This window comes from Poecilia reticulata, chromosome 16 (genome assembly GCF_904066995.2).
Source record: "Poecilia reticulata chromosome 16, P_reticulata-male-v2, whole genome shotgun sequence".
Classification (NCBI taxonomy): Eukaryota; Metazoa; Chordata; class Actinopteri; order Cyprinodontiformes; family Poeciliidae; genus Poecilia; species Poecilia reticulata.
In genome coordinates, this window is record NC_088845.1 from 20644635 (window position 1) to 20660336 (window position 15702).

A 15702-nucleotide genomic window follows, 5' to 3' on the forward strand; every position below is an offset into this window, starting at 1 on the left:
TTCTGTGTACATGTCACTCTGAGTAATTAACCTGTATAAATGGTTTTACTTTGGAATTGAACTAAAAATTAAGTTTTGTATTGTATCTTACTGACATGTCCCTACATCTATTGTTATAAAACTGAAAAAGCTTAATGGAATTCAACAATCATTATTAGTTTTTTTTTTTTTTACTAATGTTAAAATGTATTTCATTTTAAGAAATGTTCATCTTACAAAGATACTAATTTTACAATATAGAGAAATTATGCACTACCTTAAGTCGTAATAGTTATTAATATTTATTAGCTACATTAAGTTATACCAACCACACATAAAGGTGCCCTGCTTAACTTGAATTAAACTGAGTGAATGCCTTGAAATTTCCTTCAAAATGCTATGTAACTATATCTTCTTAATATTTATAAAATATGTTAGTTTAGCCAAATTAGGTTCTAACTTATTCTTTTTCATAAATTATTTTGTCATTAATTGGACTTTCATTACACTTTATATTAACGTGTGTTATACTAGTATCAACCTGATAAATGTCCAAATATGAAAAAGGAAGAAAAAACATGATTTCACTTTGACAGCTTTGACGTCTTACCAGTTCCTATCGGTTCTAAAATAGGTAGCCATGTTGCATTTTGGGGTTGATGAGAACCACTTTTCTCTGTCTTGCTGCTAATTTTTTACCTTCCAACTTGGAAATGTTAATCTCAACTAGTGCTTTTGTATGAGATGAGGTTGAACTTGTTCTAAAATATTTGACACACTAATCCAATTTTCCATGAAACACTTGTTGCCACTGTGCAAATTAAAATAAGCCAATTTACAAAAAACATAACTATCATAGTTAGATGCATTTTTTGCGTTCGAAATCGTCTAAATTATACTGAAACTGAATATAAGTAGGGCTGTGTCTGTCTGTGCGTATAAAAAAGTTTTTAAAAAATCAGGTACTTCTTTTGAGTCGTGTTGGGTCACGTGATTTAGATCAGCCATAGAGTAACAATGCATAGAAACACTTCTAATTTTCAAATTTGCAGCGTGTCTAATCTGTGCCAAAGTCGCTTTTGTGTGCATTAGTCCAATTTATTGTTTAGTAAATCATACTATTACTATTCAATTGTATAATAAAAAGTATAAACAGAACGTGTTGCTGATTTGTAAGTAACAGAAGGATTTTTTTTAGTGTTGCATATTATGCTGATAATTCTTCATAATTCAGACTCGTGGTTGTTATCAGCGCCATAATTTAAGATCATCTATGTTTTGACACTTTATTATTATTATTATTATTTTCCTAATCTGAATCAAACTGACCCCACCGAAGAGTCCAAGCGGCAGCCATCTTGGCTGTCCCCATCACCACCAACAACAACGCACAGGAGGAAACGCACGATCTATGTGTTGTATTTCTAGGGTCAACTCTCTCAGTCAAACTAGCTTCAAAAAGCGGTTCGAGGTAACGTCCCCTTGTTTTTAGCATAATTATATTATCCATACATTAGTATTGGTTTACTGTATTTACTCAATGCGCTTCAAATTGGTCATCAACCTATAAACTGTGTGTAAAATATAATTTTGAACTTAGTGCGGGAACAGACACGAAGTCTGCGGTTCTTTTTTGAATGGTAGGAGTGTTGTTAGCGCTAACTAGCTGCCATTAACCCGCTCAACTAGTATGCTACTTTGTTTCTACCATTAGTTACATGCAGATACATACATTAAAGGAAAAATAACTGGTAACTGGTTGGGTTCATTTTGCTGGCTGCATACAGGTTGAGATTTGAATCATGTAGTTTTTATTATGTCGCAATGTTGCAAACTGGCATGAAGCTAGTTAGCTTAGCTGGCGGCCTTAGTGTTACGTTCAACGTCAGCTCTAGCTACAACTTAAGAGGTTGTTTTGACTTAAATATTAAATAAATATCAGAGTACACGTTTTGTGGAGTTTTTTTTAGATATGTTATTTGGAATTTTTTGTTTTTACATTCTTAATTTAATTAGTTTTTTTTCAGTTTCATATTTATTCAGCGTTTCTGTTTATCTTTATGGCATTATGTTGTTGACGAAACTAAGGTGTTTTTGCACGTAGTATTTGAATCTGAAGACTTTAGTATGTTTTTTGCACATTGTTTTGAATCTTGAGTTGTCTTTTTTGTGTGAATCCAGAAAGGTTGTGTCGCAGCAGTGTCGTAGAATGGACTCAGACATTTTGAACATAGAGGACATAGTGCTGGGACGGGGCTTGCCAGAACCACCACCACCACCCGCACCTCCCCATGAAAAGCCAGCAGAGCCATACAAACCCGTCATTCTGAACGGACCCCCGGCTCCTTCGGTCCAGTCCTGTAAGTGCTTCAGGGGGCCCAGTTTGAAGAGTGTTACTAGCGTGAACCGAACCCTAACCGAGTCTGTGTGTGCTCTTTCAGACCAACATGAAAACCTGCAGTGCTTCCAGTGCTTCATCACCTTCTGCAACGCCAAAGCAAAGGAGAGACACATGAAGAAGAGCCACAGGGAGGAGTACAAACAGCAGCTTCAGCAGGTACATTTAACTAGAAACAGTTTGTCTGTTGTCAAAATCGACTTGTCTTGATTGAGGGAAATGAATATCTGAAAAGTTCAATGTTTAAAAACATCTTGCTATCTTAAAATTTGATTTAATCACATAACCTATTTTTATTATTAGCAATTGGTTCCCCCTGTTCAGTGTAACTTAAGATGTTTCTTTGTCTTGCAGAGTAAAAAGAAAGTGATTTAGCCTGACGGTTTTAATTTGTGTTTCTCTGTATTCAATCTCTGCACAGGGAAACACACTGTTTACGTGCTACGTGTGTGACCGCACGTTTCTGTCGTCTGAGGAATTAACACAGCACCAGCCGACACACAGCAACGACGACAAGCCTTTCAAATGTGCTCACTGCAAGGAGAGCTTTAAAACATTCTCCGAGGTGAGGTTGTTTTTTTTTTTGTATTAAACAAATTTCTCAAATGTGAAAATTGGAAGCATTTAAAATGTTGCTATCAGGCAATTAGTGCATTTCCATCTTGCTTTGCCCACACATTATCCCTCTATTTTTATTTATTTTTTTGTTTGTAATGTTACAAGGTGAAGTGTATTTTGATGGAAATTTTGTAGAATAGACACAAAAAAGAGCACCATGTTGAGCTAGATGTAAAGAATCCTTCATTTTCAAAGGTTTTTATGAAGAAAAACCTGAACTTTAATGCTAAAGTCAGCATAAAATCTCAAAATGCAGTAAGATTTGTGATTGCAACATGACAATGTTTAAAATGTCTAAAGTGTCGGGTTTGAATTGCATATGACGAGCATCGTGCCAAGTACTTGGGTGTAAAATTATTCTGCTTTGATCCTTTGCAGCTCACGACTCACAGAAGACAGGTGTGTCCAGAGAAGCTGCTGGTGTGTAAAGATTGCAGCCAGACCTTTCGCAGTCCTGGGCTGCTGCGTGCCCACCGCCTGACCCAGCATCCACGCCCTGATGAGAACGCAGAACAGCCCGAGGATCCAGCCAAGCCTCATCGTTGTAAGAAGTGCGGCCAAGGATTTGAAGCGGAGTCTGAGCTGCAAGCGCACCAGGAGAAATACCCGGAAGGCCAACAGTGCAACGGCAGCGCTTCTCCTGTGAAGAAACGCGGTCGCCCGGCCAAAGCCGAAGACCCGGCCAGTTCTGAGAAAAAGGGAAAGCGGAAAAAGAAGGATGAGGCGGAGGTTTCCGAGGAGGCGACGAAGGCCACCGCCACGGCGGAGCCTGCGGTAGCTGTTGGAGAAGACAAAGGAAAAGCAGGTGGAGTGAAGCGAGGTCGTCCCCCTAAAGCAGCAGCAGCGGCGTCGGAAACGGAAGACAAAAAAGGTGCAGAGGACGACAGTCCGGCAAAGGAGAAGAAGCCAAAAGAAGACCCGGCTCCGCCTCTCCAGATCCCGTGCACGGAGTGTGACCTCACCTTCACCGGCTTGGTTCAGCTGCGCGCTCACAAGAAGGAAAAACACACCCCACGGAAAGCCCATCCCTGCGAAGAATGTGAAGAGAGTTTTGCCCGACCCGAGCAGCTGGAAGCGCACACGTCGCGGGCTCACGCTGTCGGCCGCTTGTCCTGTCCGACCTGCGGGAAGAGCTTCAGCCGGGAGCGCACCCTGCTGGCTCACCAGAAGAGCCACCCGGAGGAGAAGCCCGAAAACCCTGAAAAGTCAGGCTCCAATAGATAATTTAGACATGGGTAGCTTGCAGAAAGTTTGTGGTTTTTCAGTAACTTAGTCATGAAATGTCCTTTTTTCTTTTTTTCTTTGAAATTTGGTCGATACCACAGTTGAGATGTTTTAAACAAACTGGGAACGGTTCGGAAAATCAGGTTTTAGTCGGTTGTTAGTTTGATTATGAGCCGCTGAAGATGGACACGTCTCATAAGTTGACTAACCAAGTTTTAAACATCTATTACACTGTTTCCCATGAAACAGTTCAGTTGTATAAAGAAGCAGGTTTAATTCACTTTTTTAAAATGATTTTGTTTTTAGTTTGAAGTGTGTTTTTGAATTTCTTTGGCATTTTCAGTTGATTTACTCACTTTGTGAGGGTTTTTATTTGAAATATTTGTTTTTCAGTCTTTATTTCCCCTGCCCTAACAGATACAAGTACATACTTTAAATAATTAGATATCTTGTAGAGATTCTGTCTGAACATTAAACTGTCTTTTAAAAGAAATGTGTTATGTACAGTTTCTGTTTTCATTATGGCTCTTATTTTGCTTCTTGCCTTTTAAATTAAATTTCAATGACGGAAAAAATACATAATTCTGTGCTTTGCCTTGAAAGGACGGAGGCTGAAAACTTCAGATCTAATCTACAGTGTTTGGCATGTGGGTAGAAAGTAACCTTTATAATCCTGATTTTTCTTTTACTGGAAATTTCTACATCCTGTTTTTTACTTGTTAAAGTAATATTTCCTGTCTTAAAAAGCTCTAGATTCCCATAAGAAATTGTATATCATATTATTCACTTGGTTTCTCCTCACTGTGTCTGAACACTGCAAACATGTAATAAACAGGCTGTCCCAAAGGGAAGCCACTGATGAAATGCTTTGTTTTGTCTCTTTGTTTTCAGTTCTTGGTTGGCAATGCGCCGATCCATAAGAACATGTAAATTGAAAATAAGGCTTTCATTTGGGTGTTTTTCATTATCAGTAGGGTTACTGATGCAGAGAAAACACTGAAGATGAAAATGTGTGAACAGTTTTTGGCGAGGAGAGGCTTTTATGACCTCTCCTCGAAGAGTTTGGATATTTCTTGTCCAGAGCACAAAGATGTGCATTTATGAGCCTGTTTTATGACAATATTTAGCACAACACTCAACAAGGGAGCATCTTTTAATGGTGGCCTAGAGAAGGCACTTTTTTTCATATGGAAGGATAACAGTTCACGATAATCTGTGTAGGTTTTGTAGTTTCATGTTTGTAGTTGCAGTCTTTCTGTCAGCCAAGAAACCTCTCTATTCTACATCAAATCAGTCAAATGTGAGGCGATTCGAAGCTTGGGTTAAATTGGGTCGTCTCGCAGCAAACAGTGGAGCAGACCTGGGACTGAATAACTACAAATTTGCATGACGAGTCAATAGGAATGGCTGCTGTTTGCACACTAACATATTCCTGTGAACCCTGAGTGACTGATGTCCAACCTTAGACTGACTGAGGTAAGTGTGAAACATGATTTATCTATTCCAATCTTTATTGTTACATCTATATCTGTAACATCTGTAATCCAAAATGTTACATATATGATGGTTGTATATTAAAAAAAATTCACAGATTGATTAAAAAGAACTTGTTAAACCTGAATTGATTTAGGATGATTTCAGTGTTTAACATTTCTACAGTATGTGGGAAAAAAATACTTTTGGTTTCTTCAAAAATATTGTTAAAAACCTTTTTATCCATCTGTCTAGATCAGTCATGAAAAGATCAATTTTTTTCTAGATCTTATTTCTGATTATGTTGCAAGATATAAAGGTTTTTTACAAAACATGTGATCAGAGGAGTTGGTATGTGTGTGTCAGTGTAAATGCTTTCCAGAGGACCCCAGAGACACCGCATTCAGTCATTAACACACACGTTCACACACACACACACACACACTGTCAGTGTGTGTGAACGCACGAAGTAACAGGAGGAGCTCACCGGGGAACCATTTGCACAAAACACGCCAAATCTAAATCTACAACACACTACAGGCAAGAATGAAAGCATTCAAGTTTCTTATTCAGCCCAGTGAAAGTCCTCAACCTGGTTAAATTGTGTGGCAGGGCATAGATAAATGTCTGCAAATGTTGCATAGAAGTGTGTGCCAAAATTCCTCCATAATAATGTGAGACTGCTAGCATCACAGAAAATGACTACTACAAGTTATTACCTGTGAAAGTGGTTCACCTATCTGATGAATCTTTGGCTGTAGTTATTTTCCATGACGAAAACTGTCTACAGTATTGTGCGTTGTCTTGTTCACGGTTTTATCAGTAATGTATTGATTAAATATAAATGCTAACAACTTTTATAATCAAGTTCTTTGAATGGACTTGAAACATATCATGAAAAATACCCAAGCGCTACGTGGGTATTATTTTGTTCTTTAGACCTTCATATTGAATCTGTGACACATTTTGTTTGCGAAATATCATGAACATTAAGTTAATATGCACTATTCTTACTTAACATTATGCAAACACATTATACTTAACTCCTCTTTATATTCTCCAAATCATATGAGATGTCAGCGACCAAATTAGTAGTGTGAAAATGCTCAGAACTTGTTTTCTAAGTGACTTTGATCCTGGTAGATAACAATAGATAATTTATCCACTTGTTTCATAATTAAGGATCACACACTGCTGCCATATTCAGTGGCAATAAATAAGTACATATTTAAAGGCATTTTCTCCATTGATGAACATGTTGTGTTTGTGGAATTTCTGAATAAAGTGAGAAATTCAGCCAAAGTTGGTGCAAATATTTTCATGGTAGGAGCCCATTAGCTATCTACTGATTTAATATTATGAATTAATCGGGTTAACTTGAAAGTATTTTAACAGTGGAATTTAATTTAACAGCTTCTGGCTCTTTGTTTTTAGTTTTTATGTGTGAAATAAAACAATAATTTATTAATACACTCATTTATTTCCAATGTTGCAGAATATTTTATTGTAGACAAGCCCAGAGTGACTCTGGAGGAGCCTCAGATTGAAGGGACAGAGCAAACGTGTGGTGGAAGGTACTCTAGATGAAACCAAAACTGAATGTTTTATATACAAAACATTTTAAGGCTGAACACACCATCCCCATCCTGACTCAGAGTAGTGACAGCATCAGGATATGGGGATATGTTTCTTCAGCAGGAGCAGGAAGGCTAACTGGATATCGGGCCTGGAAGAAAACCTGTTAGAGGCTGCAAGAGAATTGAAAGTTAAAGTTGTTAATGGAGTTTTAGCAAAGGAGAACTAGCAAGAGCAATAATATGCTGGAAGAGACATACCACCAGAGTCTTGTAGCAGTAAAGCATCAAAAGATGGTTCCACAAAGTAGTGACTCTGGAGGTCTGGTTGGAAATACATGCCTAAATGTTGAGATTCATATTTATAGGGGTAAAAATGATAACCATGATTCTCCCCCCCCCGAACCATAATGACCCTTGAAATTTGTGGAAGTACCCAATAAAATTTTGTTGTTGTTAAAAATGAGAAAATCACTGATAGCTTTCCTAGTTTTTCATCACCAAATGATTTTCCATATTGCCACACAACAGCATTACTTCATTAACTTGACTTGTGCTTTTATGCATTAAAAGCAAAAAAAAAAAAAAAAAAAAAAAAACAGAACTGCAATACCACTCCAGGGCAGCAGGTGGGCCAGAGAGCGCTATAGTGCCTCCCTCCCCTCCTGCCGCTGCTTCGTGCGTTTGCCTTTGTTGTCCTAGTCGCGGTTTTACCATGGAAGCAGGTGAGAGCAGTTGGCGGACTGTTTAGTTGCTATCGCTTTGCTTCCACGCCGTGCTGGCTACTTGTCTCGTTTTATGTTTTTTTCTTCTGCGCACAATATGTGTTTATTGTGGTTTGAAGAGCGCAAACATCGCATGTGAAGGCTGTGAGCGTACGCCGAACCACCACCATCACCATCATTATTACTGCCAGGTGAGCCAGCGTACCATTAAGGTGTGTCATAAAAGGAATTTCCGGTGGGAATAAACCCAGTATTTAAAACGAAGAAGAGCCGGAGATGTTTAAACACGTTAAAGGCGAGTTTTAATCGAGACTCGTGAGCCTAATTAAACCAATGTGCTTGTTGTTTATAGGGAGTGATCAAAACGCTCCTCTTGCCAGCAATGTCCACCGACTCCACCCGTGACATCCTGCTGGCAGATCCGGGATTTCTGGATGTCCCGTCTGAGAGGGACTCTCTATCAGGACGAAACCGGTCGGAAAAGCCTCTCCCACCCGTTGCCGCCTCCAAGGGGGACGTAAAGCAGAGGAGGCGGCTCAGAAGCGGACAAGAAGCAGTCAACGGGGCCGCTGCTCCTCCTGCGGGATCCACTAAAAGCGGTCACTCGACGGAGGCCCCTCAGCTGGGGGCTGAGCCGGGGAAAGACGGACAAAAAGACCCCCACGTGGAGAATGCAGAGGCTCGGCAGGTGGTGGAGGACGACTCGGACGACAGTGATGTGTCCGAGGTATTTGAGGAAGAGGAGTTTGATGAGGAGGAAGATGAGGAGGACGAGGAGGAGCTAAGCAACGGTAAGACTGGATGAAATAAGGACCCACAGTGGATTTAATGACACACTTCCATAAAAGAAAATCACTCATATTAACTCATAAAAGATGTACCGATCACATCATTAATGACCGGTTATTGATTTTTTATAAAACTCTGACCTGTCGATGCAGATTTTACCTTATTTTCACTCCCTTTTAGAGCTATGAAGCAAGTGGCCCTCTGGATATAGTTGAAAATTAATGATAAAGTGTTTAATATAAACGGCATCACTGAAAATAAAGAAACTCGCCCAGTTTAAAAGTAAGGATGAAACGATTTGTGACACGGCTAGTGTCACAATTCTGTCCGTGTTACACAGCTCTGGAGTTAAATAGGAAATCACTATATAAGTGACATGTTTCCAGGTTAGACCCCATGTGTGACTGAATTCAACCCCCTCTGATTGCAGAGTAGGAAAACCTTTACTTTAATGAAGAGACTTTATAAGAGTTGCCAACATTTCCTAATCCAACATATCCGATGGCAGCTGTCATGGATCTCTTCGAAAAGATAAAAGATAAAATACAGCAACTTTGCTGTAAAAGCTTCAGATTATTTGCTCATAATCTGCTTTTTTTTGTTGCTTCCTCCAAATTCATGTTTAAACACCCTAAACTCCTACACTGCCTCCCTTAGTGAAAACATCCACACTGAACACTGATGTTTTGCTATGATATGGTGCCTCCACTGATCGGAAACAAGATTACATTTTTAGATTTGGACCAGCCAATCGCCCATCAGTACTGGTTCAGCAGAGATTATGACCACTAGTTGGTTTATAAATGGATCTCTAGCCATTTTAGGTGTTTGGCCTTTAGTTGTGTTTTGGAAGAAAATTTCAGTCTATATAAAACAACTGTGTAATAAATATAATATTTATTAATGGGAGACTTTGGTATCATTTCTCCTGATGACTGGGCCATTCAGTATTGAGTATTTTTAAATTTCAGTTAAAGCTGTGACTACAGGGGCAGTATTATGTAAAATAGACTTTTTTGAGCTGTATGTTATAATGTTATTCCCTCATCAAAAACATACCTGATGTGTTGCGTTGATTCTTTCATGCATGTTTGAGAAATCCTCTAATTTCCATGGCAACCATTCGGCTGTGCAAAATGCCCGTATAGACCTAGCACCGCCTTTGAGACACAACTCCTCCACTCGACTCCCCTACTCGGTTCCTTTAGACTAGCCAGCAGCAATTAGCAAACACCTGAACTGAATGTGAGCTACTTCTCATGGAAATGCTGGTAAAAATATTAACAGGATAGCGATGTTCTGATGACTTCCTGAAGGTGGAGTTTCAGAAAGAGCAGGAGTTTTTAAAGGGACAGAGACCCAATTTTAAGGTGTTAAATTACAAAGTAAAAATTATTTTAAGTCATATTTTTTTATGTAGCATTTCTTTTTAAAAACAACTGAAAGTAACACAGTTACTTGATCTATTAAGTGGCTCTGTGCCTTGAAAATACATAACACTTCCCCTTTAAATCAAGCCTATAAGCACCTGAAAAAAAACAAAATTTCTCCAAAAATTATAACTGACTCCTTTAGCATCTGCCTTCAGGGAGAATCTTGACCCATTTAGTAAAAACGCATAATGGTTTGTTTATTATTCATCAGCTGCTTTCCTCTCCATATGCCCCCCACAGAGCAGAGTAACTCTGGTGACCACCGCTGCAGCGTCTGCGGCCTCCAGCTGCCCTCCAAGTTTAAACTCCAGGACCACATGAACCTGCACACGGGCGCGCGCCCATACTGCTGCGCCGAGTGCGGGAAGCGCTTCTGTCAGATCTACAACTATCGGCTCCACCTGCGCACGCACGCCAAGGCCAAACTGGAGCGCCACTGGTGTCGCATCTGTCTGACTGGCTTCTCCTCGCAGGAGGACCTGAAGTGGCACCTGTCCAGAACGCACTTCGAGGAGCAGTTCTACGAGTGCGACCTGTGCAAGCGCGTGTTCGCCTCGCTGAAGGAGTGCGAGAACCACGTCCAGTTGCACAAGTGTATGGTCAACATCGTGTGCGAGAAGTGCGGCTGCAGCTTCCGCACCGAGAAGTCTCTGGTGCGGCACAAGAAGAAGAGGTGCCTTCACAGCTTTAAGTGCACGGACTGTGGGGAGACGTTCGCCAAGAAGAACGCGCTGCTGAAGCACAGCTTCTCGCACCTCGGCTTGCTGCCGTACACGTGCATACGGTGCCGCTGCCACTTCCGGCTGGCCAAGTTGTACCGGCAACACAAGTGCGAGCCTGAGCGCATCCACTGTGTGGCGTGCCTGCGAGAGTTTCCCAGTCAGGAGGACTTCCAGCGGCACAAAAAGGACACTGGCTGCTGGGGGAACCAGGAGCCCAACCAGAAGACAGACGAGATCCGCTGTCTGGAGTGCGGCCATAGGTTTGACACCTCGGACGAGCTGAAGAAGCACGCCGGCGCTCACCAGAGGGTGCTGAAGTGCGCGGAGTGCGGGAAGGGCTTTCGTTCGGCCTTGCTGTTGATGTCCCACATGGGCGGTCATGCCGGGCAGTCGCCCTGCTTCTGTCAGAGCTGCGGGCTGGGCTTCCCTCACCAGCAAAACTACGACATCCACCTCAAAACTTGCGGAAAGACGCCTCCGTCTGCAGTAAGTGTACGACTTTTAAAGGATCAATCTGCCGTAGCTGCATTGCCATCAGTTTTTGGTAATCGGGCTTTAAAAAGAAAGAAAAATAATGTAGCTCTTGTACATGTAGGAAGTTCTCTTAGTCATAATTTTATTCATTAAGGTTTGGAAGAGTGCCTTGCAATTCTCATCATTCAGACAGTAAAAGTTTAACTGTGATGCTCAAAAAATAATTCTTTAAAACTGAAAAAAGGCAAAATATTAGACCTTGTTTATTTTACTTATGTCCATAAATACAGCAGAAGCAATAAGTATTTAACACATTACCAGTTTAAATGAACGTACTTCTAAATCGGATATAAAATCCTCACCTGATGTCTGTAACAGCTCATCCAGAAAAAAAAAAAAATCTAACTGATATGAATGAATAATGTTTAATAAATGAAATGAAACAGGGAAAAAGAGTGAAACCCTTACTGAAATTTATTTAATACTTTGTACTAAAGTCTTTGTTGGAGGAACTAGAAATATCCACCACCTAAGTGTGATTTTCACCAATTTTTCAACAACAGTAGTTTTTAATCCTAAATCTGTGGGCTTCTTCTATGAACTTTAACCTTTAGTTCCTTCCTTCCATAGATTTTCCTGCAGGATTCAGGTCATGTGACTGGCAGAGCCACCTTTTACTGTTTCTCTAAAACCAGTTTCACATAAACCCACTGCTGTCTGACTACTTGGCTTCTAGAATGGTACTTATAAATATGTCTCTGTCATCCATCCACCTGGCCTCATTACAACTGCAAACTTTAGTTTATTAAGATTAACAGACCAGCACAAAGCTTTGCAAAATCTATCAAAAATTATATTTGGTTTGAACATTTTTAGCAGAATTTGTAAAAGCGTTGTGTGTGTTTGCAGCCCCCCCTGAATTCAAACTTTGTAGAACCAGTTTTCATACCAATAAACACTACACATTTTGCAAGTATGTAACTGGCTCATTTTCAGAAACTGTTTCCTTCTTGGCACTCTGTAAGACTGACCAGGTTTGTTTAGTGCTTTGCTCAAATTTGTCAACAGATTATTTTCCATGTGCCGTCAATTTCTGCTGCTCCTCCAAACGGCCTCCTGACTGGTTCTCTGTTGCCAAGCCTGTCAGTTTAGGTTGCCTTTACCTGATTTGTGAGGGCAATTTATTGGGAACATTTTTAAAACTACTCATGATTTTCCTTCTACTTAATAATTATGCACTGCTTTGTGCTGGTCTATCACAAGAAATACTAATTACTATTAAGAGAATAGAGTTCAAGACGTTTTTGCGAGGTAAAGGTCCATATGGGAAAAAAAAAAATAACATGGTGAAAAACTGGTTTTTCTTGAGTAATATCTAATCGTTTATACCCACCCGCGTCTGCGTTTTATATTTCCAGATGAAGATTGTGGTTTAATGTGTCTTTTGTAGAGTATCTGACTTTGTCTTGGAGTTTTCAGGACATAGTTTTAAAACTCGGATATATGCGTCTGAAAATCATTATACCAAAATAAAATTATAATTGGCTCATTAAAAATGTCATAAAGCTTGTTGAGGTGTAGTGTCAGAATATGAGAAAACAGGCCATTTTTTAAATTTCTGTTTGCTCAGCATGTTATGTTTTTATTATTGTAAACATTAAAACATCCCCATTTTTGACCACTAAAAAGAAAACAAAAAAATGTTAATTTCAAATTAATATTTTGACAGAAAAATAAGTGACCGAGTGTATTTTGTTATTGTTTTTGTTTAGTCTTAACTTGCACAGACCAACATGCCTCATATTGACTTAACAATTAAGCTTCTCTCCTTAAGTGCTTTTTGTTTTTCCATGATTTTGGTTTGTTTGTTGCAGAGCGTTCCTAAGAAACGTCATACCTCAAAGAGCTCGATTCCTGGGAAAAAAGACCTAAAGAAAGGCACAAAACCAACCTCTGCATCCAATGCAGCCCCCGGTCCTAACGCCGCCTCAAACAGCGCCGCTGCGCCAGCGAAGGATCCCAGCAGTCCGAGGCTGCTCAGGACAGAGGCCGCGTCCTCTGACTCAGAGGGATTGTGGACACTAACTCTGGATGAGAAACCGCCTCCCGGTATGAACCTGGTCGTGTTTCTCCCCGTCTGTCCGAGTCAAACCGATGGGGTGCCGTCCGGCGTCCCTCAGACACTACCGGTCGCTGCCGTTCAGGCTCTGCCTCAGGAGTCGCCGTCGTCACTGTCGAGCAAAGAACTGCTGGGAGTGAGCGCCGCCGTCGGAGCGTCGTTCAACCCCTGCCTGGAGTTGATCACGGGCTTCCTGGGGCAGGAAACAGAAACACCTTTGGATTTGTCCAGAAAGCTAAACTTGCCTAAAGACACTCCTCTCGTTTCAGTCAAGAGCGAGCCGAGCGAGTACGAAATCTCAGCGCAGGCCAACGATTCAGAAAAGCGAGCGAAAAGACACGAAACAGAGGGGCAGCTGGACACGTGCGGCGGGGCAAAGAGATGCAAGCTGGAGCCCGCGGTTCTCTCTCCTCTCAGCGGTTACACAGCGTCACCTCCTCCAGGAGTGGAGGTGAAGAAAGCTCCTCTCTCTCCTGGTCCCGGTGTTGATGTGTGGTCCTCCACATGCAGCCAGCTGATAGACTGTAAACTGGAGAAAAACATCAAAATGGAAATGGACATTTAAAGCTCAGCCTGTGCTGATGCATCAGAGGAAAAAAATAAATAAATAAAACTCAGCCTGCAACGAAAATGAATTGTATTTTGCAATAATTTCAGACAGGAACTATCAATGGCACTTATATTGTATTCCCAGTAGTAATAATGTGTGCACTTGAAATATTACATGAAGCAGGAAATATGATATCTATCATGCAGTTTTATTATAATGACGCGTCTTATTTCTTATTATTATTCCTTCAGTTTGTTGGGACTTTGAACAGAAATCTGGCAATAAATGAAAAAAAAAACGGTGGCCTATTTTCTGTTTAGAGTCAACAAGACATTCCACTGATGTGCATCTTTCTGTTTGAATGTGTATTCTGGAAGAGACGTGTGGAGAGTATGCAGAGTTATGTTGAATTTCTGTCAGCGCCTGAAAACCTTGATTCTTTTACTGTATATTTGTGTGGGAAATGAACATTTTCCAGTGTTTTGTGTCTACTTTTATTTTAATTTTTTTATTACTGCAAACATTTCAGTATTTAAAAGGTTACAAATGGTACTGGTTTTTGGCCACCTTGGGATTTACATTCACTGTGTTATGTATAATTCAGTTGTACTGTTTTTCAAAGGCGAATAAATATTTTTTTTTGAAGCGAGCTCCCTTTAATGTCGTGTTACGATCGGGTTTGTTCCCACAAATACGGTCCTGGGTCCTGTCTGCTGATTTGTACACCATCTGCAGGTGAGGTGATGCACATTGACGTTGGAGGAAAGACAAAAACGTTTAAAGTTTTAATAAAGTGCTCACGGATTGGGTCTACATGGTGGATAATCGACAAGCTAAACCTGTTTCTGGGTCCTGTTTTGATAGGAAACCTTTTCTTCTGGCAATGTAAAGATGACAGCAAGTTAATTCGGCGACAGACTTTATGAACTCAAGTCCAAAGATATAACATGATCTCTTGCACACTTTGTTCTTTTAACTCAATTGAGTCTAGTTGGGTCCAGTGACGTACTGGCGACATGTCCAGTGTGTTTAGCGGCTCTTGACCAGTAAACATTGGTGATGGCCACCAGTTCCCCCATGACTCTGCAATATTAAGCAGTTTAGATGTTGGATAGAGTCCAGCTAGACACTGATCTGTATTTTTAAAGCAAAATAACTTCTGTTTATGAGGTTTAAAGCTGTAAGTCATCAGCATACATAAGGCTGTGATGTATTCTATAATCTATTGTGCTCTATAAATAATATTTAACTAATTGTTTGAAGAAAAATACTTCCATCCCAGCAGAAACCCCGATCCGGACTGCCACACGGGATCTTGAGAACCTTGAATAAAAATCCACCTGTTTCCAGAACTGTAACTTAAAACAGTTTTCACAAGGAAAGCACACATCGGTTCCAGACGGAAACACCTCGCCGCAACGTTTGATAGATTGAGTTAAAACGTTTATCTTATAGTATGTGGCTAAGATTTATTTGTGAATGTAGGATATCAGCTCATGGCTCTGCATGTCTGCTGTTCTTAAGAAACTGTTCATTGTCTTAAGTCTCCTTCCCTTCTGTCTTTCTCCAGTTTAAATTCAAAGAACTTCATCTTTTTTTTTCTATTATGGGACAATAAAGGAAT

At 40.3% G+C, this 15702-nt stretch overlaps 2 protein-coding genes across 3 annotated transcripts; both read left to right on the forward strand.

The window, feature by feature from the left end:
* Window positions 1-1238: 1238 nt before the first annotated feature.
* znf576.2 (zinc finger protein 576, tandem duplicate 2) lies at window positions 1239-5083 on the forward strand. Of its 2 annotated transcripts, none has more exons than XM_008432349.2 (5): window positions 1239-1450; window positions 2161-2339; window positions 2421-2536; window positions 2799-2942; window positions 3374-5083. In XM_008432349.2, the coding sequence occupies exons 2-5, from the start codon at window positions 2189-2191 to the stop codon at window positions 4217-4219; spliced, it is 1257 nt and encodes a 418-aa protein (XP_008430571.1). In that variant the 5' UTR covers window positions 1239-1450; window positions 2161-2188; the 3' UTR covers window positions 4220-5083. The 2 variants fall into 2 exon arrangements, with proteins under 2 accessions (XP_008430571.1, XP_008430572.1); XM_008432350.2 differs by lacking the exon at window positions 1239-1450 and adding an exon at window positions 1484-1619.
* Window positions 5084-7927: 2844 nt separating this feature from the next.
* Window positions 7928-14719, forward strand: LOC103478465 (uncharacterized). Its single transcript, XM_008432351.3, has 4 exons — window positions 7928-8182; window positions 8344-8782; window positions 10454-11421; window positions 13284-14719. Exons 2-4 carry the CDS (start codon window positions 8374-8376, stop codon window positions 14091-14093), a joined length of 2187 nt encoding a protein of 728 aa, XP_008430573.1. The 5' UTR covers window positions 7928-8182; window positions 8344-8373; the 3' UTR covers window positions 14094-14719.
* Window positions 14720-15702: the final 983 nt, after the last annotated feature.